General features: G+C 46.9%; 1 protein-coding gene across 2 annotated transcripts; it reads left to right on the forward strand.

Annotated features, from left to right (window-relative positions):
* Nucleotides 1-1,228: 1,228 nt before the first annotated feature.
* On the forward strand, nucleotides 1,229-21,771 carry TNFRSF25 (TNF receptor superfamily member 25). 2 transcript variants are annotated; one of them, XM_081871227.1, is made up of 9 exons: nucleotides 1,229-1,741; nucleotides 12,672-12,852; nucleotides 13,949-14,023; nucleotides 14,235-14,393; nucleotides 15,337-15,418; nucleotides 17,460-17,523; nucleotides 17,768-17,807; nucleotides 19,195-19,338; nucleotides 21,135-21,771. In XM_081871227.1, exons 1-9 carry the CDS (start codon nucleotides 1,709-1,711, stop codon nucleotides 21,506-21,508), a joined length of 1,152 nt encoding a protein of 383 aa, XP_081727353.1. In that variant the 5' UTR covers nucleotides 1,229-1,708; the 3' UTR covers nucleotides 21,509-21,771. The 2 variants fall into 2 exon arrangements, with proteins under 2 accessions (XP_081727353.1, XP_081727354.1); XM_081871228.1 differs by having other exon boundaries at nucleotides 12,700-12,852.
* Nucleotides 21,772-22,506: the final 735 nt, after the last annotated feature.

Here is a 22,506-nt window from a genome sequence, read left to right on the forward strand (position 1 = left end):
TGCATGATTTAGCCGGCTGGTGTATTTTTTTTCTGTGTGTGCGTTTTCAAGTTGCCTATTTATTAAGCTTAACTATTTCCCTAGCACCCACCTCAACCCCCCCCCCCCCGGCGAGGCCAGTTCCTTTTATACCACTTTATGTATTGACGGTCGTGATCCCACCCCTCCGCCCTTGTCCTTCCTGATATCGGGCAGATGTGTTGGTTTCGGCCATCCCTCTAATGCTAATGTCCCTTGCTCAGTGCCGTCAGTGTCACAGATAAACCATTAAACATAACCCAGATCTCTGACTTGGTGTTTTTCTGTTTTATGGGTGTGTGTGTGTGTGTGCAATGGAAGGTGAGGGTGGAGGAGAGAAATCTTCTGTGTGGAGTTATTATTGGTTCTATTATTTATTAAATTTATATTCCGCCCTTCATTGAAGAGCTGTTTGGCGGTGGGACGGACTCCCTGCTTGGGAAGGTTTTTCAGTAGAGGTTGGATGGCCGCCTGTCATCGATGCTTTAATTGAGATTCCTGCATTGCAGGGGGTTGGACTAGATGGCCTTTGGGGGTACCAACACTATGTTTGGAACTTCATGGGGCAGTTTACAACATGGAGCACATACTAAAAAAAAGAAAAACAACTTCAAACAAAGGCCTATTTGAAGAAGAACGTTTTTGCCCCGCAGCTAAAGATACGTAAGGAAGATGCCAGGCAGGCCTCCCTGGGGAGCGTATTCCACAAACAGGGAGTCACTGCAGAAAAGGCCCTGCTGTTGTGTTGCAACTCTGTCCTCACATGCATACCCTCTAACATTTCTCCAAAGAAAATTCCAGAATGATAATGTTACTATTTATACCCCACACATCTTACGTGTGCCCCTCTGGGCAGCTTCCAACATTGTAGAGCAGTCTCATGCTCTACTTTGGTGTCCAGACTCAAGCAGCCAGTTGCCTGTGTTTCTAAAGGTTGGCGGTTGAAGCAGCAGGAGGGGCAGGTGCCCATTTTTCTGCGCCTGACAACGCTGTGGATGAAGTCCTTTGCACACACATGCACATTGATTCTGCTCTGTTTGAAATGCCGTGGCAGAAACAGCACGTTCCCTGCAACCCTAAGGGCTGACTCAGCTGCTCATCGAGTCACTCTTTCCAGGCCAGATCGATAATGCACTAATTTGCATAGCAGCGTCTTTCAAGGAAGCCCATTCGCGACAACGTCCTTTGCAGTTCGCAGAAGAAACTCATAATGGAAACGAGAAGTGCTTTCCCTTTTATTTCCCCTTTGCTCTACACCGCAGAGCTCTCGAAGCACTGCCCTAAATTGGGCGATGAATCAGGGCCCCTATCCACAGGGCCCCAGCATTGGGGGAGACCTCGGATTGAGTCCTGACGCTGCCCAGCTCCCTTTTTGCTGCCCCTTTCACCCTGGTCTTGGATTTCCCGCGGGCTTCTGAACGGTTCCTCTGAACAGCCGTGCGCTTAAACAGACATTTCCTTCCTCCCATGGTGGTTTTGCCTGAAGGGCTTCCTTGTGATGGCTCTGCCCTCATTTCCCACCTGTCCGCTGGGTGAAATGTTGAGGACACCCTCTGCCCTCATCGCTTTCCCCAGGTCCTCCTTCTTGCCAGGCTGCATCCTCGGTGGCCTCCTGGTAGTCTGTAGTGGCCCCTGACAGCTGTTCCTCTGGGGATCCTTGCAGATAATGGGCTCCTCATCCCGGACTTGAATGATGAGGTGGCAGCGACCCGCTGCTGCTGTGGTAAGTAAACAAACGAAGGGAGGGCAAGTTTTGCAGGGGGTCGAGAAGGCAACTGGCAATATCCTAATGCAGTCCTACAAATCTACGGGGTCTGGCTGCCACTTGGGAATCTGAGTGCTGTTCTGGGGTCCCATGCCCATGGAAGGAGATTGTGGAGCTGGGTTAAGGTTCAGAAATGCTGCCATGGAAATGTTCCGGGGGCTACATTGACTAATGCTGTAGCATTAGTAGTCATAGAAGTATAGATTTGTGGAGTCATCAGATGGGATCTTGCTAGCAGGGAGCTGCTGCGCTACGTGGAAAGGTTGCAGCATTTGGGACTTTTGGGTTTAGAGGAAAGGTAAGAGGCGATTTGATCGAAGCGAATGACTTACGCCTGGCATGGAGAAAATGGAGAAATAAAAGTTTTCTCCCTCTTTCACAACATGAGAACTTGTGGATATTGAAGCAGAATGTCGGAAGATTCGGGACAGAGAAAGGAGAGTCCTTCACACAGTGCATAGTTAAACTATGGGACTCGCTGCCTCATGAAGCAGTGATGGCCACCAACCTGGATGGCTTTGAAAGAGAGGGCTATCTGTGTCTACCAGCCGCAATGGATTCTGAATTCGTGCTTCTGAATACCAGTTGCTGGAAACTGCAGGAAGGGAGAATGTTCTTGTGCTCAGGTCGTGCTTTCAGCCTTCCCAAATAGGCATCTGGTTGGCCACTGTGAGAACAGGAAGCTGGACCAGGCGAGCTATTGGCCTGATCCTTTTCTTAAGTTCTGGGACGGCCCTATTGTTAGGCAGAATGAGGAAGCTGCCTCAGGCAGGACATAATGGAGAGTAGCCTGGAGGTGTTGGAGGATGAAGGTATAGATTCTCATTTGCTGGGGTAAGTGGGTCACTGCCCAACCAACCTCAGTCAACTCGCATCTACCTGCCTTCTTGCAACCAGTCCACACTGTGGCCCTGACTGCCAGCTTCCTCAGCCTCAGGGTTCTCTCCCCCTGCCCCCCCTACAACTCAGCAGGAAGGAGGATAGGGACAAAACCAGAATGAGTTGGCTCTGTTTATCATGGGGTCTAGTTCCCCCTACTGTTGGGCTCCCCACTTTTCTTCCTACCAGCCCCAATGGGCACCAGCCACCACTGGGGCAATGCGGGACAGGGAACTTTTCCTGAACCCCCAAAGCTAGCTCCAGGGGCAGTAGAAGACATTGACTCATCTCTGGCGCTGAGACTGGTTTCAGCTGCAAGCCAGGTCAGTTTGTGCATGTGGAAGGGGGTGGGGGCTGCCATTTAATCCTTTCCCCCCAGCAAAGCAATGGCTCTCTTGCTAGTGACGCCCCATGATTTTCATATTATAGCATTAGTTTAGGTGGTGATGTCAGCACTCTGGAGGGGAAGGTTTATTAAATGATCTGCCAGGATCCCCTACAATTGTCAAGTGGTCCAAAAAATATTTGAAGATCTGTTATTTAAAGGTGAGAATAAGAGGGAAAGCTTGTAATGGTTTGTGGGTTGTGTGTGTGTGTGTGTCTAATGTAAAGATTGTTCCACCTTCAAGGCGATGCAACTTTTTCTGAGGGTGAGGAGCAGAGGACGCAAAACTTGGAGGAAGTTTCCAGTTGTGCTATGTGGCTTTTTTATATATACTGAGATGCTCATCTCCAAATTCACGGTCTGAGTTTTGGAACTGAAATTTGACAAGCAAAAACACAATGGATTGTATATAGAACTAGTCCTACTCAGAGTAATGATAACTGCTAAGGCTAGAAGAGTTGCTTGGAGCAGCTTACAGGTAAAAAGCAAAAACAACCCCTGGTTATTATTTTGCTGAAAACAGCGGTGGCATCAATATTGCAGAGAGCAGCACCCACCACCAATACATTAACCAGCAGCAAGAGAATCAAACTCCTGCATTAAAAAAGCGAAAACTTTTTCTCCATTGCCTCCAGGAGGACACTAATAAAGACTGGCTCCCCTCTACTCGTCACAAGAACTTGTGACGGGGCTTTTGGGCCCTGGCTTTTTAGACAGATAGGTTCTGAAATGTTTGATTGGCAGGTGTGGATTTGCTGATGTTGGCACAATGCAAGTGGGGAATGTTTGACATCATCACAATTCTCAGAGGAGAAGTTGGAGGAGCAGGTCCCAGGGTGGGGTGGGGTGGGGGGTTATTCATTTCAGCTCTGCTCTCGCCCACAGTAATGCGCAATCTGTCCCGCTTTGTGTAGGAGGGCTTTACAAGAACAGGGCCGGTGCAACCACAACAAGGCCTCTTCTGAGGTCATGGGGTTTTTGAGGATGGCAAACTTAAGAGAGAGGAAGGGGGTGGGGAAGGAGGAGGAGGAGGAAGGCTGATGGACCTGATATTTCTATATACTATCAACATCTCATCTGCTGCGTTTGTGTGTGTTGGGATGGAAGGGTCTGTAAATTTCAGGTACCTCAATTTCTCATTTCCCCCATCATAAATTCAGTTCTTCGCATTTTGCAGCCATATGTGGTGTGTTTCTTTTAATCGTCATGAAAACTCACCAGCGTTTTAGTGCTAATTTCTCCCAGCAAAACACCTCCTCCTCCTCCTCCTCCTCCTCCTCCTCCAAGCTTTTCCCCCTAATGGAATGCATTTTGTCTGCTAATTTCACTAATTCCCTCATTTCTACACACCCTTTCCTCTAATATATGCATTTTCATAAACACTGGCTGGAGAGCCACATTGCAAAATTCAGATCAGTGCAGATTTCAAAAAAAGGAGAGTTGTGTTCCATTGGTTCATGTTTGTTTTCACCCCCCAGCAAAGGCAAGCCCGATATATTTGGCTTTAAAGCCAAGTGGAATTGAATTTTCTCTCCATCTCTAGTAGGTGGTGGAATACGTAAAGATCAAGGCAAAGACTGGACTGCACATTAGTACATGTGAAAAAGGATCTCGCGTGAACCAGCAACGTGCTGCCACGGCTAAAAAAGCAAATGTGGTCTTTGGCTGTGTGACAGAATCATCGCATCCAGATCATGAGAAGTAATAAGCCTGGCTGAGTTGTTCCTACCATCATGCAACAGGGAGAGCGGGAGAAACCCCTCTCCTCCAAAACCCTCAGGTCCCCATCACTGTTCCTGCAGTGCCCCACCACTTCGGGGGCTGGACCTCTGCAGCAGCAGGCCTTTGTTGCTAAAGTCGGTTCCTCACAGGAGAACACAGGAGCTCTTGCCTCGTCTGTGGGATTTGGAATCCTGTGTGGGGTGGTCAGAAGGCTTGGAGATGCTTAGCCTGGAGAAGAGGTTCCAATATCTGCTCAGATATTGGCTTTCTGTTGCTCCAGAGCCCAACAGGTGGAAACCACACAGAAACAAGATTTTGACAAAATGTTAGGAGAAACGTCTTCATGGTACAAGCTGTTCAACACAAGAAGGGGCTGCCTTTGCTGCTGCTGGTGGGGTCCTTTGCTGCAGGTATTTAAGCTTCCATTGCCTCCTGCATTGCAGACCCTGACTTGCACCCGGGATGGGGGTTGGACTCAGGGCTGGATTAACCATTAAGCAAAATAAGCACATGCTTAAGGCATCAAGGGAAGGGTTGGACGACACATAAATTTTCCATTGCTAGGTTTTAACATTAACAGTCCCAAATTGCTCAGCTGAGTGTTCATTTTCTCAGTCGAAGTCTATTACAAATCCCAACAGGACAACTAGGCAACAAGGCGGACTGCATGCCTTGTCCCTGCTAGGTATAGAAGCAGATGTGTTATGTGAGATTAGTTTTGGGGGTCTGATCAAAGACTCTGCAATTAGAAAAAGTGGGAGAAAAATATTAATGAAGTGGAAGTTTACCAAAAATAATCATTATTTTCCAACTTACTTGTAGGTTTTGTTTCATTTCAGAAACTAAAATTTTATTTTACGGTTTTCTATTGTTTATACTTTGAATTAGATATACCAGTATATGGTGGCACCAAAATCTTTTAAGTGCTATCTTAGGCCTTCTAAAGGTCTTAATTTGGCCCAGGAGGCAGTGCTTTACCGCAGGGATTTAATCTGCCATCACCTCCTCCACTGCAGACCCTGACTTGCACCCGGGGTGGGAGCGGGTTGGACTAAATGAATCCCAAGGACCTCCAACATGATGATTCTTTTCTTCTCCACTGGGATTTAATTCCTTTCCCAGGCAAGTCAGACCCCGAACCTTGACGCTTTGGGGCCAAATACACTGTTTCCAGGAAGGTAAAGGATACCAAGAGATCCTTCGGGGAAAGGGCACGATTATTCTGGTAAAGAGCTGCCTCAGCAGCCCTCCTGGCTTTTTCTTATCAGTCGTGGCTTGTGGTTGCAGTGCCATCGAAGGCGCAGCACATCCTGCCTGCTGAGATATTGCTTCTGGGCTTCAATACTGGGTCCCTAGGGCAGCCGCCCCCAACTCTGGTGCCCTCCTGAGACAGCTAGATTCCTACTGATGGAGGACTTGGCTAGTAGGCATGATGGCGAAGCTCTGCCCCTGCAGCAGGAGGGAGCAATGCATCTGAGCACCAGTTTCTGGAAACGGCAGGAGGGGAAAGTTCTCTGGTGCTTGAATATGGCTTGTGGGTTCCCCACAGGCCTGGCAGCAGACCCAGAGCACAACAGCAGCACTCTCCCCTCCTGCGGTTTCTGGCAACAGGTATTCAGAAGCATTTGCCACCTCTGATCGTGGAGGCAGAGGAGAGCTATCATGGCTAGTAGCCACTGAGAGACTGGTCTTCCAGGAATTTCTCTAATTCTCTTTTAAAGCCATCCAAGATGCAGACCCTCCAAGTGCCCCTGTTTCCCAAGGACAGTCCCGGATTTACAGATGCTGTCCCGGTTTCTTGATCCTGGAATGTCCCACTTCTCCTTGGGAGAAAATGGGAATGTTCCCATTTTCATTGGAGAAATATTAGAGGGTATGGAGTTATGCGACCCCCGATTCAAGGAGATAAGTAACTCTACAACCTTTAGAAGACATATGTATAGGGAAGGTGTTTTTTAAAATGTTTGTTATTTTTTTATATATGTTGGAACCTGTCCCGCTGCCGCACAATTTCTGTTCTCATCCTGAGGTAAAGTTTTTAACCTGAGGTACTTCCTGGTTAGCGGAATCTGTAACCCGAAGTGTTTGTAACTCGAGGTGTTTGCAACCCGAGGTACCACTGTAATAACTTTTTTATTATTATAGACTAGGAAGTCCCTATTTTCATTGGAGAAATGTTTAGAAAACATCTGAAGGGTGCCCCGTATAGGGAAGGTTTATTTTTTAAAAAAAGTTTAATGTTTTGTAATGCTTCTACGTATGTTGAAAGATGACAAGAGTGGCTGGGGTAAGCCAGTCAGATGGGAGGGGTATAAATAAAATTATTATTATTATTATTATTATTATTATTATTATTATTATTACTATTATTATTACTATTATTATTATTATAGAACAGGATGTCCCTATTTTCATAGGAGAAATGTTGTAGGGTATGAAGGTGGTGGCCATTCCTGCGTCCTGTGGCATGGAGTTCCATTGTTCAACTTTGTGCTGTGTGACGGTCTTTCTGCTATCTGTCCGGAGTCTCCCAGCACTGGATATTCCACAAGTTTTAGCAATAAATGAGCAAGAACTAGCTGTGATTATTCAGTAAGCATGTGCAGAGTGCCAATTTATTTCTTATTCCTGGACTCTATTAGGAATGCCAGAAGCTGTGTCAGTCAGGCCACCTAGGTCAATATTGTCTGCAGTGACACGCAAAACGAGTGTTGTACCTTGGTTTAAGAACAGTCCAGTTTAAGAACGATTTGGTTTACGAACTCCACAAAACCTGAAATAGTGTGCCAGTTTGAGAACTTTACCTCAGTCTAAGAACGGAATCTGAACAGTGGAAGGGCACCGGCGGCAGGAGGCCTCATTAGGGAAAGCATGCCTCGGTTTAAGAACAGTTTCGGTTGAAGAACGGGCTTCCGGAACAGATTAAGTTTGTAAACCAAGGTACCACTGTACCCATGAGCCGTTATCCCTTCTCCTATTAGAATTATAGAATGGTAGAGTTATAAGGGACCCCAAGGGTTGTCTTGTCTGACCCCCTGCAACGCAGGAATCTTTTGCCCAGCGTGGGGCTTGAACCCACAACCTTGAGATTAAGAGTCTCATGCTCTGCTGATGGAGCTAAATAAGTTACACCCAAAGCGTGTTTGGGGTCTGTGTTGCTCTGAGCCCTGTTATCAGCTGGGCTGGCTGTTGGGGCTGTTGTGGTGACAGGGCGAGTCATTGACCTCAAACGTAAATTTCAGGTTATGGTGAGGAGTCATTTGGATTGCGACAGGCAAGACGTTGGTGGGCAGGCAGCTCTCAGCTGTCTCATCACAGACGCAAGGCCGTGTGGCACGCCTTTTTCCCTTTCTCCTTTGCAAACTTTATCGGAGTATGCTGGCAAACACCCACACCGCCAGGGTGACGCTGAACGGGGCCATATCGGCGCCGCACGCTGGGAGTGAGTGGGAGGGTGCTTTTGCGGGCAACTCGCGGTGTTTCCCCTGTCATATCAGATAAGGTCAACACAAGGAGCTTTGAAAAATTACCAGCCTTTAAGAAAACCACCACCAGAGCAGCAGCAGCAAGAGGAACTACGATTCCGATCTCTTCTGCCTGTGAGATGAGCGAGAGCAGATGCTCGAAAGGCCTCGCAGGTTAAAATAAGGGGGCTTCCTTGCAACACCCCCGTTCTTGTACCAAGAATTATTCCTCATCATTGTACATTTCCCCTGTAGCAGCTCTGCTCTGCTTTCTAAATACCAGTTGCTGAAAATTGTGTGTGTGCGCATACAGTTTTCATACAGACCCTCCAAGTGCCCCTATTTTGCAGGGAACATCCCAGATTTACAGAAGCCACCCTGGTTTCTGATTTGATCCCGGAATGTCCCGCTTTTCTTTAGGACGTCCCTACGCGGGTGGCGCTGTGGGCTAAACCACAGAGCCTAGGACTTGCTGATCAGAAGGTTGGTGGTTCGAATCCCCACGATGGGGTGAGCTCCCGTTGCTCGGTCCCTGCTTCTGCCAACCTAGCAGTTCGAAAGCATGTCAAAAGTGCAAGTACATAAATAGGTACCGCTCCGACGGGAAGGTAAACGGCATTTCTGTGTGATGCTCTGGTTTGCCAGAAGCGGCTTAGTCATGCTGGCCACATGACCTGGAAGCTGTATGCTGGATCCCTCGGCCAATAAAACAAGATGAGCGCCGCAACCCCAGAGTCATCCACGACTGGACCTAATGGTCAGGGGTCCCTTTACCTTTACCTATTTTAATTGGAGAAATGTTGGAGGATATGGTGTTATGCAACCCCCAAACCAAGGAGATAAGTAACTATACAACCTTTAGAAGACATATGTATAGGGAAGCTGTTTTTTAGAATGTTTAATGTTTTGTTATATTTTTATATATTTTGGAAGCCACCCAGAGTGGCTGGGGCAACGCAGTCAGATTGTTGTTGTTTAGTCGTTTAGTCGTGTGCGACTCTTCATGACCCCATGGACCAGAGCACGCCAGGCACTCCTGTCTTCCACTGCCTCCCGCAGTTTGGTCAGACTCATGTTTGTAGCTTCGAGAACACTGTCCAACCATCTCGTCCTCTGTCGTCCCCTTCTCCTTGTGCCCTCCATCTTTCCCAACATCAGGGTCTTTTCCAGGGAGTCTTCTCTTCTCATGAGGTGGCCAAAGTATTGGAGCCTCAGCTTCACGATCTCCAGTCAGATTGGGAGGGTATAAATACAGTGGTACCTCTGGTTATGAACGTAATTCGTTCCGGAGGTCCATTCTTAACCTGAAACCGTTCTTAACCTGAGGTACCACTTTAGCTAATGGGGCCTCCCGCCACCACCCCACCACTGCCGCATGATTTCTGTTCTCATCCTGAGGTAAAGTTCTTAACCCAAGGTACTTCCAGGTTAGCGGAGTCTGTAACCCGAAGTGTTTGTAACCTGAGGTGTTTGTAAATCGAGGTACCACTGTAATAACTTTTTTATTATTATAGAATAAAGGTAAAGGGACCCCTGACCATTAGGTCCAGTCGTGGCTGACTCTGGGGTTGCAGCGCTCATCTCGCTTTATTGGCTGAGGGAGCCGGCATACAGCTTCCGGGTCATGTGGCCAGCATGACAAAGCCGCTTCTGGCGAACCAGAGCAGCGCACGGAAACGCCGTTTTCCTTCCTGCTGGAGCGGTATCTATTTATCTACTTGCACTTTGACGTGCTTTCGAACTGCTAGGTTGGCAGGAGCAGGGACCGAGCAACAGGAGCTCACCCCGTCGCAGGGATTCGAACCGCCAACCTTCTGATCAGCAAGTCCTAGGCTCTGTGGTTTAACCCACAGCGCCACCTGCGTCCCATTATTATAGAATAGGAAGTCCCTATTTCCATTGGAGAAATGTTGGAGGGAATGGGTGTTTCTTGTGGGTTTCCCAACAGGGCACCTGATTGGCCACTGTGACACTCAAACCCCTCCTCCGCCACGGATTCATACAAATCAAGGATTCTGATGAGGCACTATAAATCCTCCAATGGGGACTGGGTGATGACAGCCTTACATTTTTATGTATATAGGGAGATATCGCTGAAGGTTCTGCCCCAACAGTGGTGGACCTGGTTTCCTGTGTGCTTCTGAATGCCATTTTCCAGAAGCCACAAAAGTGGAGGTTGCTCTTGTGTTTGGGTCCTGTCCACAGGCATCCCACAGGCATCTGGTTGGCCTGCTGCAAGAACAGCATGCTGGACTAGATGGGACGCTGGCGTAATCCAGCAGGCTCTTCTGATGTTTTTATGCCCTCCATGGTGCTGGTCTTCAGCTCTCATTACCCCCAATCAGCTTAGCCTATAGCAGGCTTCCTCAACCTTAGCCCTCTAGATGTTTTGAGACTACAATTCCCAGCATCCCTGACCACTGGTCCTGCTAGCTAGGGATCATGGGAGTTGTAGGCCAAAAACATCTGGAGGGCTGAGGTTGAGGAAGCCTGGCCTATAGCCTAGGAGGCTAATGGGAGCTGAGCATCTGGACCACAGAATCATAGAGTTGGAAGAGACCACAAAGGTCATCTTGTCCAACCCCCTGCAAAGCCCAACTTGGGGCTCGAACCCACAACCCTGAGATTAAGAGTCTCGTGCTCTACTGGCTGAGCTATTTATGGTGACTCCAGCATTCCTGTTCTACCCAGAATTCAACCCTACAATTCCCAGAATACAACCCTACAATTCACCTGTCAATCCCTCCTCGCAGGGAACTCTCAGCACTTTTAACAAATGACAGTTATCAGGATTCTGTGGGGGAAAGTCATGACTGTTTAATGTGGTACGATACTGCTTTATATAGAGCAGATTTGGCCCTAGGTTCCAGGCAAAACAGACATCAGCACCACCTGGTGGGCATAGCGTTCCTTCACATAATGCAGATTTCAGTGACTGCTGTCACTGCTGCAAAATTCGGGATTTGTTGGTTGGGATTGCAGCCTACCTCGCTAGTTTGATTTCATGTGTCCGTATAAACTCTGGTGGATCTCATTTCCCTCACTGAGGCATCAGGGAAAGGACAATTTAGCATGCTGTTGACATTTTGGTCTTTGTCTCCCGGGCTGAAGAAATTCCCGTGGACACACTGAACAGTTTACAGGCTCCCTCCACAAAGTTATTTGTGTAATGCAGCATTTTATTTCGTAAATGGATATTTTATAAAGAATATGGTCACATGTGCGCCTCTACTGGAATGTAACGCTCAAGCTAATTTATGCTTTAAATGTTTGCGATCAACGTGACTTTGGGGTTGTCAACTTGAAATCCTAGGACATTAGCAGGTAAATTCCATGTTGGGGGGGGGGGAGAAACTACAATAATGAGGGATGGCATCCCTTTGCTCTTTAACATGCACAATACAAAGTGGGGCATGGCTGAAAGCCTAACCCAGGGGTAGGCAACCTAAGGCCAGGGGGCTGGATGCAGCCCAATCACCTTCTCAATCCAGCCCATGGATGATCCTGGAATCAGCGTGTTTTTACATGAGTAGAATGTGTCCTTTTATGTAATATGCATCTCTGGGTTATTTGTGGGGCCTGCCTGGTGTTTTTACATGAGTAGAATGTGTCCTTCTATTTAAAATGCATCTCTGGGTTATTTGTGGGGCATAGGAATTCGTTCATATTTTTTTTCCAAAATATAGTCCGGCCCACCACATGGTCAGAGGGACGGTGGACCGGCCCACGGCTAAAAAAGGTTACTGACCCCTGGCCTAACCCCACTTACCTAAGCCCCATTGAATTTAGAGTGTTACGCTTCTGATTTGAGTGCCACACTTCCATTTTGAGTGCCACAGTTCCGTTTTGAGTCTTACGCTGAGGTCTGTCTGTTTTTGCTATATATTTTGCGTTTTTGTTTTTGCAGCTTTTTTGTTTTGTTTTTGTGACTGTGTAGAACCCAGTTCGGCTACTGATTGATTGATGGATTGATTGAGTGACTGCAGTACATTGTTTATTGCTTTCATTTTATGCATCAGTGGTCTCGTTAGATAGTAAAATTCACGTTTTAGGGGTTGTTTTTAAAAGTCTAGAACAGATTAATGCATTTTGCATTACTTTCTATGGAAAGTGTGCCTTGGTTTTGGAACGCTTTGGTTTTGGAACAGTCTTCCGTAACGGATTAGGTTTGAGAACCAAGGTACCTCTGTATGTAGATTTTTAATATGTGGATATTAAAAAATAACAGCAGCAGCAGCAGCAGCAGCAGCAGCAAAGTCCATTGTAGAGAACTAAGTAATTGCAGCAAGATTCTGTTCTGTGATGCAGCTGAATGGGCAGACAGGAGAAAATCTGTTTGATAGTCCCTCTTCAAGGGATTTCCCAGGCATCCCTTCCGTAGCAGTCAAGCCTCCAAGGCTGCTGCACAGGCTCTTTCTCTCCATCTTTCCTCTTTCAGGCCTTTCTGACGACTCTCTTGACCTCAGCCTGCAGCTCCAGAAATCTGGGTAACACAACTCAGGGCAAGCTCATAAGGACGCTTCGGAAACAAGGGACCCCAAGGAGCCTGTGGAGTTCGGAACAAGAGGTGCTGATTCGCAACGGGCGGGAGTCCACACCGCCACGAAGGTGCCCATATGGTAAGTGAGGGGGGCTGCAGTCCCTCTGCAGGGATGGAACACTTTCAGTCCGGCTGGGGTTCCTCCTGAATCTTGTGGGCCTTGAAAATGTGGGGCGGGTGAGAGCTGGTAAAAAAACTACAGGGCCAGAAGGGGCCCCTGTCCCTAACTATCTTGCATATGTGTGTTTTTTGTAATGGTTAACAAAATAAGTATATGTCGTAGCTCAGTTGGTAATCTCAAAGTCACGAGTTCGAGTCCCATGTTCGGCCAAAGATCCCTGCCTAGATGGCCCTCGTGGTCCCTTCCAACTCTACAATTCTGTGTTCAACACATGCACAGTGCTGAATGATGGCTTGCAAGCATATGTCATGAACAGAGCATTTGTGAGTATTTCTGAGGCTTTCTTACTGCAGAGGCTAGAGACCGCTGGATCAGGCCAATGGCCCATCTGGTCCAGCATCCTGTTCTCACAGTGGCCACCCAGATGCCCATTGTGGTAAACTGGGAAGCAGGACCCATGCACAAGAGCCCTCGCCCCTCCGGTGGCTTCCACAAGCATTGCTGCCTTCATCTGTGGAGGCAGAATGTAGCTATCATTGCGGCTAGCAGCCATCCATCAGTTGCCTTCTCCTCCATGAGTTTTGTCCAATCCTCTTTTAAACCCACTCAAGTTGGTGTCCATCACGGCCTCCAGTGGGAGAGAGTTCCACAGTTTAACTTTGAAGGACTTTGTTTTATCTGTCCCGAATCTTCCAACATTGAGCTTCATGGGACATCTCTGAGTTCTAGTGTTATGAGAGAGGGAGAAACACTTCTGCTCACTTTCTCAATGCCGTGTATAATTTTATAAACTTCTTCCTCAACTTTCCTCTAATCTAAAGAGTCCCAAACTCTGCAATCTTTCCTTGCATGTTTTCAAAAAAGAAGCTGGGCTTTCCAGGAAAGGCTCAAAGGTTCGAAGACCCCTTCGGCTATCTGTGACCTTCGGCTCCAAAAGTAATTTATTTCTCACACGATGGATGATTCTCTTAAGGTATCCAAGCTGGCCCTTTCTGGAACATGGTTGTGGTTTTTTTAAATAGAAAATGTACAAAGGGGAGTGCTTGTTTTGCAGGGAATATGTACTGGATATCACAAGAATGCGAAAAACCTGCAGACAGATGCTGTTTTGGGTGTGCATTTTGTGAAGGTAAGAATCCAGAGCGGGGTAGTTTGGGAGAGTTGGGCAGAGCTGGAGCAAGGCTGGGATGGAAGCTCCCCCCCCCCCCTTGCATGGAAGAAACAGGGAGGAGAGGGAAAGGGTGCTGAGTCCAGCCTTCTCTACTCATGCTTCCTTCCTGGACAAAACCTCCCAAAGATGTTTGATTTAATGTACAGTAAAAGCAAACTGATTAATCCAGATGCAAGCAACCAAGTCATCGTGACACCCTGCAGAGACTTCCAGAACACAGTGTGCAGCTGTAAGTCGGGCTACTTTGAGGAGTCCAAGTATCCTGGGCACCTGGACTGCCAGAAATGCACAGACTGCTTGTCTATGAATCGGCAAACACAGCAGAATTGTGAGTATCCCAAAGTGCTCAATATCTGCCTTTGGATCACTGTTTCCCAAACAAGAGATAAATTAGGTACATAATTGAACAAGAGATAAATTAAGTTTTTCTTTTCTGGTCCCCACACCCCCCTTCTTGATAATTTTTATAGCATCAACCTGGTTACCAAAAAGAAATAGAAATGAATGAAATTAAAACTCATTGTGTGTGTGTGTGTGTGTGTGTGTGTAGGCAAGTTGTCACAATTGCCAATGAAGAATGCAGCTACGTGATGCCTGCATTGCAGGAGTTTGGATTAAATGGCCCTTAGGGTCCCTTCCAACTCTACAATTTTATTATTCTTTTTTTTTTAATTAGCAATTTCAGCATAACAAAATATCAAAACATATCATATTCATTATTTTCCCCCCTTTCCCCCCCACCTCCCCATTGAACCCTCCCCCCGAGACTTCCCTAAGCTCCTCTCTCTGATTTCTCAACACATATTATTCTCTGCATACTGTAAAATTGTATAAATCCTTATATTATCCGTCTATTATGTTAACAGTCAATAAATTTGTGTATGTTTATTCAAAACCTGCCAAGGAGTCCAATTCATTTTGTTGTCTTTTTAAGTAATTTGTATACAATTCTATGACTCTATGCAGGATTTTGTCAAGGCTTTGTTGAGAAATTTAGGAGAAATGTGTGTTAAATGCTGAAGAATTAATAATAAATAAATAAATAAATAAATAAATAAATAAATAAATAAATAAAATGGCAAGCCGATGCAGAAATGTGACGAATTCAACATAAGATTGGAGAAACAGGAAACTGAGAGAATCCAAAACTGATGGCCTTGTCCATCCCTAGCAGAGAGGAGACTAGTAGAGCTGCATTCAAATGGCTGGCTGTATTGAAATCCTAAACTGGTCCCGAAACCGATTACCATGGGGCTTCCCTTTCCTTGCAGGCTCCCGAAAGGCGAACACGGAGTGTGGAGACTGCCTGCCTGGCTTCTGCCTATCTGGAGAAAGCTGCCAGCCATGCCCAACGTGAGATTTCCTTGGTTGTTCTTGACTTCCTTCCTCCATGGGGAATTCTGAGGGAGGGGTGGAAACTGGAAGTCAGGCCTGGTTTTCCCTTTGGCTAAAGGTCTCCCAAGAGGGCTGCCACATTCTCAGCCGTATTTTATTTAAAGAACCAAACCAAAATAGGGCAGGGGATACTCTCTCTATTGTTTCTTGCTTATCAGAATCAGCCTCAGTTTTCTGGTTCCCTTGCTAAAAATTTGTGAGTGTGGGATTTGCTAGCTGTGTTCAGCACCTTCCCCTGTGGATCTCTGAAAGTTAAATCTTTGAACACAGAACAGACCCATTCTGGACTCTTCCAGATAACTTTTTATTGAGCTTTCATCCTGATATGTTTTCCCATATACGAAATCGGTTGCTTATTGAGTATTCACTCTGATTTGTTTGCCTTGCACCAATGGATTGTGATCCTGTACTTTCCATTCCATTCCCCACCACTTTCCTTACTGCAAAAAGTCCAGGGTTGGTTTTTTTTAAAAGCAGGTTTCTTGCAGCAAGTCAATTTCAGCTGCACAACCTGAATTCAATGTTCCATGACTGAATCCGACTTGCAAAACAACCGTCTGGAAGCAGCCCTGGTCTGCCATGCAAATTCATCACTGGCACCTGCCAGTCGGCGCTACCCATTTAGGACAGTTTGATCACTGGTTCATTCTCTTTTTCAAGTATATTCCTTTGGAGAATCAGCCCTGGACTTCAAATTATTGGCAGTCAGCTGGGTTGGGAAATAAACCAACATGGTGGGCAGCAAATGTAAATTCAATGGTGATGTGGACAATAAGAATTCAATGAGAATTGCAATGTTCTAAGCTCATCCCTGTCTTCATCATTTTAGTCAGTGGGTGCCAATAAGCTCCACCTAAATTCTTTTGCAAATTTCTTTGATTTTTATGTATTTATTTATTTATTTTGTAAAAAGCAACCAATAATTTTTATCAAAATCATCATCACCATTAATACCATATCACCCATAGAGATTCAGGTAGGTAGCCGTGCTGGTCTGACGCAGTCAAAATAAATAAATAAATAAATTAAAAAATGGTCCAGTAGCGCCAACTAAATTTGTTCTGGGTATATGCTTTCGTGATACACTTCAGATACACTGATACTTCTGTTTCAGTGTATCTGAAGAAGTGTGCGTGCACACGAAAGCTTATACCCAGAACATACCCATAGAGATGCTGTGGATGAGTCTCTCTTAAATTCTCAAGTGCCCTTATGTTCTCTTTGACATACAACACAAAGCAACCCTCAACACATCATTTCCCTGTCCTTTGTAATGCTTGTACCCAGGCATAACCTACAAATTCTCTCCATTCCTGCAGTTTCTTATTATGCTTACTGTCTGTGTGTTCTTAGTTCAGCTCCAAGCCCTCTCCAGCTCCCTCCGCCATTAACCTATAAGTCCCTCTCCAAATATCTCTGGTGTCTCCATTGCCACCACCACGGCCTTGGGCCTCTTTGCGGGCTCTACCCAGTTTTGGTGACCTTGAATGCTGAGGCCAGCCTTCTTCAGCGTGGTGCCCTCCAGATGGTTTTGTATTGCAGCGCCCTTCCTCCCTTACCGCTCATTTGTCATGTTGGCCAGGCTGGTGGGAATTGGAGAAAGCCATGTTGGGGAAACCTGGTTAGCATCCTTATCCCGTAGGGATGTGTTACCCCAAGCTAGACATTCTCCACCTTTTGTCCACCCTCAACAGACCCCCTTCTTTCAGTCCCCTGCATTGCCACCCTTCTGTTTGGGAGCTTAAGCCCCATTGGTCTGCAATCTACAAGTGGAGCCTGTCCCTTTCTGTCTATGATCTGCTTGTCTCGAAACACACCCTGCTCCTGCACACTGCCTACCAAATCAGCTCTATTCTTCTGACACCCACCATCTCTCACCCAGACATCAGAAGCTCTCCATCCCACCTCTTGCTTAGTTGACCTCAGGAAGCATTTCTGTAAGGACTGCCTTTAGATTTCAACAGACTACCTAGAAACTTATTTTATCTTTTCCCTCCAGAGCAGGATTGCAGTTTAACTCTGATGCTTCACAACTTCCAGTACCCACCACCCCAAGCAGGCAAGTCCCCACGCGATCACCTGCCCCTCACAAAGTGATCTCTCCCTGAATCACTTTGTCATCACCCAATAAACAGGTCGCTGTGGTGAAGGCAGCGGTGTTCAAAAGAATCCTCTTTCCACCCCTTCCCTTTCCAACTGTAACACAACAGCCCTGCAGTGCGGCCTGGGAGAATTGTCTGGGAGAATGGGCTGCCTTCATGGCCTATTTTTACCTAAAGGACTTAACTCTTTTTGTCTTCCAGCAAGAGTCCCAGAACTGAAATCTGCGGCAAGGACTGTAAATTTGGTAGGTCTTGGCAATGTCACACCTGGTGTTATGAGCTCAGTTTAGTGTTTATCGGAGGGGTGTGGGTAACCTCAGGGTCAGGGGCCAAATGGAGCACTCTGCCTGGCCCTTGGGAGTTTCCCCTGGTTGTGCCTCACAATAGCCTGAATTTGCACCTTTCTGGAGTACTTTGCCTTGACTGCAATGTGTCTGTGGCCTGTGATTGTGCCTTCTGCTTGCCTGAATGATGGAGAAAGGGGTGTTTATGTGCATGGAAATCTGTTTCTTGTGCGACTGAAACATAGCCTATGATAGGGATGTCATATTTCAAGAAATGAAAATATGGACGCAAACAAATTGTTGACTTAAAAAAAATAATTCCCCTCCAAAATGCGATTTTTCGGTTATGTTGCTGAAAATCCAGGACAAACTGCCACTTTTTGGACATTCCCCCCAGATATCACTTCTGCTACTGAGATCCCGGTTAATGTCTGGGAAAATCTGGACGTATGGCAACCGTAGGCTCTAAGATAGTAAAGTAAGAGTCACATTACTTGCCCCAGGTTCAGTCCTCAATGGCATCTTCAGGTGGGACTTTACGACTGGGCTGGGCAAATTTGTGAAGGAGAAGTTAAATGTGTGTTACATTATGGTTGCCATCCATCTGGGTTCAGCCATACATTGCCAGGATTCGGCCATTGGAAACAGTGTCTGGGGGAAAATCGCTTAAATGTCCAGGAAAATCTGGACGTATGGCAACCCATGTCAGAAGTGTAGATTTTGGCAAATTTCCTTAAAAATAGCTCAGAAACAACAAGTTCTTCTTCTTCTTTGCTCAACAACTGTTGCATCCAGATTTTCACTTTTTGAAATGGTTAAATGGGACCGCCATGCCACTTTTGTTCAGGTTGAGCCAGTACAGTACAGAGGTTAGAGTGCTCAGCTAAGACCTGGGAGAGACCAGGGTTCAAATCCCCACTCAGCCGTGAAGCTTACTGGGTGTCTTTGGGTCAGTCGCTGCCTCTCAGTCTAACCCACCTTGCAGGGTTGTTGTGCAAGGGGGGTGGGGGTGGGTGAGGCAGAATCATGTATGCCACCTTGAGCTTGAATAATAGTGAGACTGGAGAAGCCAGTATAAGTTGCAATTTCAGTTGCATTTGGGGAAACCGCTTGAGGCATCCACTGTGTTGAGCTACTTCAATTGCTTCTGTTTGATTTGCTCATTGCGGACAGCTGGAAGTTTGTAAATTTGTGAAAATAAACCTGATTTTCAGTGGGGGAGGGTTTGAATAAATTCGACTGTAACTGTATGTGCCCATACACTGCAGTTGTACAATGTCTGGGGAGCTTGGTCAAGGCGAGGTGTTTGATTCCTCACTTTTTGGTCTCTTCCTGCGTGTCTTCTAAGCTATAGGTGTCTGCGGATGCTTGATGCTTCTGGCAGCGGCCTTCATTGTGTACTGTATAAGGAGATTTGCCTCCTGTGCTGAGAAGAGCTACTCCACATCTCCATGTGTCCAGACTGGCCAGCCTACCAAAAACCTTTGCAATGGTAATCCTAAGGTGGAAACAGGACCGGTCCTGCCATTTGGGTAGAGTGTTTAGGGGCTGTAGCTGCAGACCCTCCCCCAGTCCATTCACTTCTGTTGGGTGTGTGCCCCACAAACCAACCATTTGCCCTCTAAGCTGGTTCACTGAAGTTCAGTAGCCCCAGGCTGTTGCTGAAGTAAGATTCAGTCAGTCAGCCTGAACAGCTTCTACACATGGAACAGGGCAGGATGGGATCCTATCCTCTGCCTCAGGCAGAAAAATATCTTGGGCTGGCTCCCACGGGGTGGTCATATCCCCCACACATGCAAAGTGCTTCAGACCAATTACAATATGTAGATCAATCTGTATAAGTCCAGCTGTTGCAATTATACCTGTTTTGCAGACAGTGGCGTAGCGTGGGGGGTGCAGGGGGGCCCGGCCGCACCGGGCGCAACATCTGGGGGTTAGGTTTAGGGGTAGGGTTAGGGGGCGCAAATCCATGGGTTAGGGGGCGCAAATTACTTGCCTTGCCCCGGGTGCTGACAACCCACGCTACGCCACTGTTTGCAGATAAAGAACTGAGGTCGAAAGACTAACAGCTCGCCCAAGCTGGCTAGGGAGTTTTTAAGAGTTCCCTGCAGAGAGGAATTAACTGTTAAACCACTTGGAGAATTATAGTTCTGTGACGGGGCAGGGAGGGCCCTCTTACAGACTCCCAGCACCCTCCACAAACTACAGTTCCCAGGATTCTTTTTTTTTCTCTCTCTCTCTCTCTCTCCCTCCGGTCATTTACCGTATTTTTCTGTGTATAACACACCTCCTATTTTTGGGGACTCAAAATTAAGAAAATGGGGGGAGATTGGCCCCGTGTATAAGACTACTCCCTGTTTTTAACATTTTTTAGTAAAGAAGTCTAGTCTTATACACGGAAGAGTACGGTATATTAAATCTCCAAAAATATTCCAGAACATTATGGTTTTTGTTTTTTAAAATGTATAAAGTTTCTTCTTGACTTCCTACCCCCCTTTCCTGGTGTTTGTTTTTTTTACTCCATTTTATTAGCTGTTTTTCAACACATGCATTTTTACTCGCTAAACTCCAGTATCATTAATTCTTTCATTAATCCACTGCTTATATTTCAAATCCTGCCAGCGACTTCATGTAGGGGTGATACTTTAACAGATAGTCAATCAATGGTCTCCCATCCTCCTTGGACTCCTTGGATCCTCGTTATGGCCTCTTAATCTGGCAGTTAATTTTGCCATTTCAGCCCAGTCCATCATTTTCATAAGCCATTCTTCCTTCCTTGGTAATCCTTCCTCCTTCCACCTCTGTGCATATAAAGTTCTAGCTCCTATTACACTTCCCATAATTCTTTTGAGAGATGCCATGACAATCTCAAATGCTTTAAATGTTCAGTGCGGATGGGCCCTTTTCCTAGCAACCTAACCACTAAAGGTGTAGCAAACTTAGCTGTCAACCTTCCCTTTTTTTGCGGGAAATTCCCTTATTCCAGCGCCATTTCCCGCTGCTTCCTACTGCTATCCTGGATTGTTAGATATCCCGTAGACTGTCCCCGGGACAGGTGAGGCTCCTGATCCCTTACTTTCAAGGCTGCTGATCCCTTATTTTCAAATCTGAAAGTTGACAGCTATGGTAGCAAATATCATGTCCAGCACATGCAGAAGCTCTCCAAGAATTTCGACGTGCCCATTGCTCTCAGAGACTAGTGTCTACGCCCCTTGAGACTTTCTGCTGCAGCTGGAAGATGCCCCCAGAGCCTTGCGGTTGGTAAAGCCAAATCTTTTGTTTTTGCAGGCACGGTGCAGATGCCCCCCCTGTTTCTCCATTCAGAGCCTCCCGCCGCATCCCTCGCTGAGAAAGAGAAACTGGTGAACGGAGCACCCCTGATCTGTGGTTTGCTGCAAGGCAGAAACATGTATGCCGTGATTGACGCTGTGCCAGTCCGGCGCTGGAAAGAGTTTGTGCGGGGTCTGGGCCTGCGTGACAGGGAGATTGAGCTGGTGGAGCTGGAGCACTCGCAGTTCCGCGAGCAGCAGTATGAGATGCTCAAGTGCTGGTGCCAGCAGCAGCAGGGGCCCTCAACAGACGCCATCTTCACCGTCCTGGAGAGCATGCAGCTGGGTGGCTGCGCCCAGGAACTGAGAGAGCAGCTGCACGCCAACAGCTAGCAGGGGAGCCCCTGAGATGGGGTGGGGGCAAAGATCTGAGCCATGCTGTTCCCCACCCCATCTCAGACAGACTTGCACTGGGGCAAAGGAAACAGAGAGCTCCAACTTCATGGAAGGGGCACTGCAGGTATAGAACTTTGCAGTGACATTGAAATCCTACTTCAGGTATTCTGGAACATGTGTAGTGCCTAAGACACTGAGCTGCAACCCAAGGATGATGCAGTTCCAATGGATATTCCAGGTGGCCTCTGAGATAGGGAGATAATGCTGAGATTATGTATGCGAAATGCTTTGCACACACTAAAATGCTCTTAAGGTACTATTAGTGATTCAGCAGGACACCTTGCTACAAATTATGGCCAAGACTTATGCCTCAGAGCTTGGCTGCCCACAGGAAGGCTGAGACAACCAGAATATTACTCTCCCACAGCCCCTTGCCCACCTGCCACTCACCTCTTGGCCCTTCTGCAAGTTTCCTCTCAGTCAAACCAGCCTTCTGATTTCTTCAGTGTCCAGCATTCCATGACTGAGCCTCCCCACTCAGGAGTTGGAATGTTCAGGAACATTCTGTGACCTCACCGGAGGTCACCCAATGGCTGGCAAGAGTGCCAGGAGCCTGTTTTGAAAAATGTATTTATGTGTTTTCACTATGTCAATTCTAACGCACTTTAACAATCACGGGCTTGTGATTCTGAACTTGATTGAGCCCTGGAAAGATACATGTGATGGTCCTAGGAGCTCCTAGTTTTCCCACACCAGGAAGTCTGCAATTTGATTAGCTTTCACTGTTTTTTAATTTGTTAAGTGGCCAAACACAGGGCAATCTCCAGGCGTCTTGCAATCTAGTCGTGTTCCAAATCCCATCAAATGCCCGAGTTAAGAGGAGGGCTTAATCAGGTTCTAAGAAAATGTCAGTGTCGGCACCAGGCAGGGCTCACTTGGGAAAGAATTCTGCAGGTGGGGGGGTCATCACAGAAAAGGCCCTGTTCCTCACTGTC

This window comes from Podarcis erhardii, assembly GCF_964252035.2.
Source record: "Podarcis erhardii genome assembly, chromosome: 7".
NCBI classification, from domain to species: domain Eukaryota; kingdom Metazoa; phylum Chordata; class Lepidosauria; order Squamata; family Lacertidae; genus Podarcis; species Podarcis erhardii.

Excerpts from the sequence above, each read along its gene's own strand:
- TNFRSF25 (XM_081871227.1), top strand. The coding sequence starts at position 1,709 with ATGATGAGGTGGCAGCGACCCGCTGCTGCTGTG. Across the intron at positions 14,394-15,336 it reads TCGGCAAACACAGCAGAATT|GCTCCCGAAAGGCGAACACG; the intron begins GTGAGTATCCCA and ends CTTTCCTTGCAG. Across the intron at positions 15,419-17,459 it reads AGCTGCCAGCCATGCCCAAC|AGCAGGATTGCAGTTTAACT; the intron begins GTGAGATTTCCT and ends TTTTCCCTCCAG.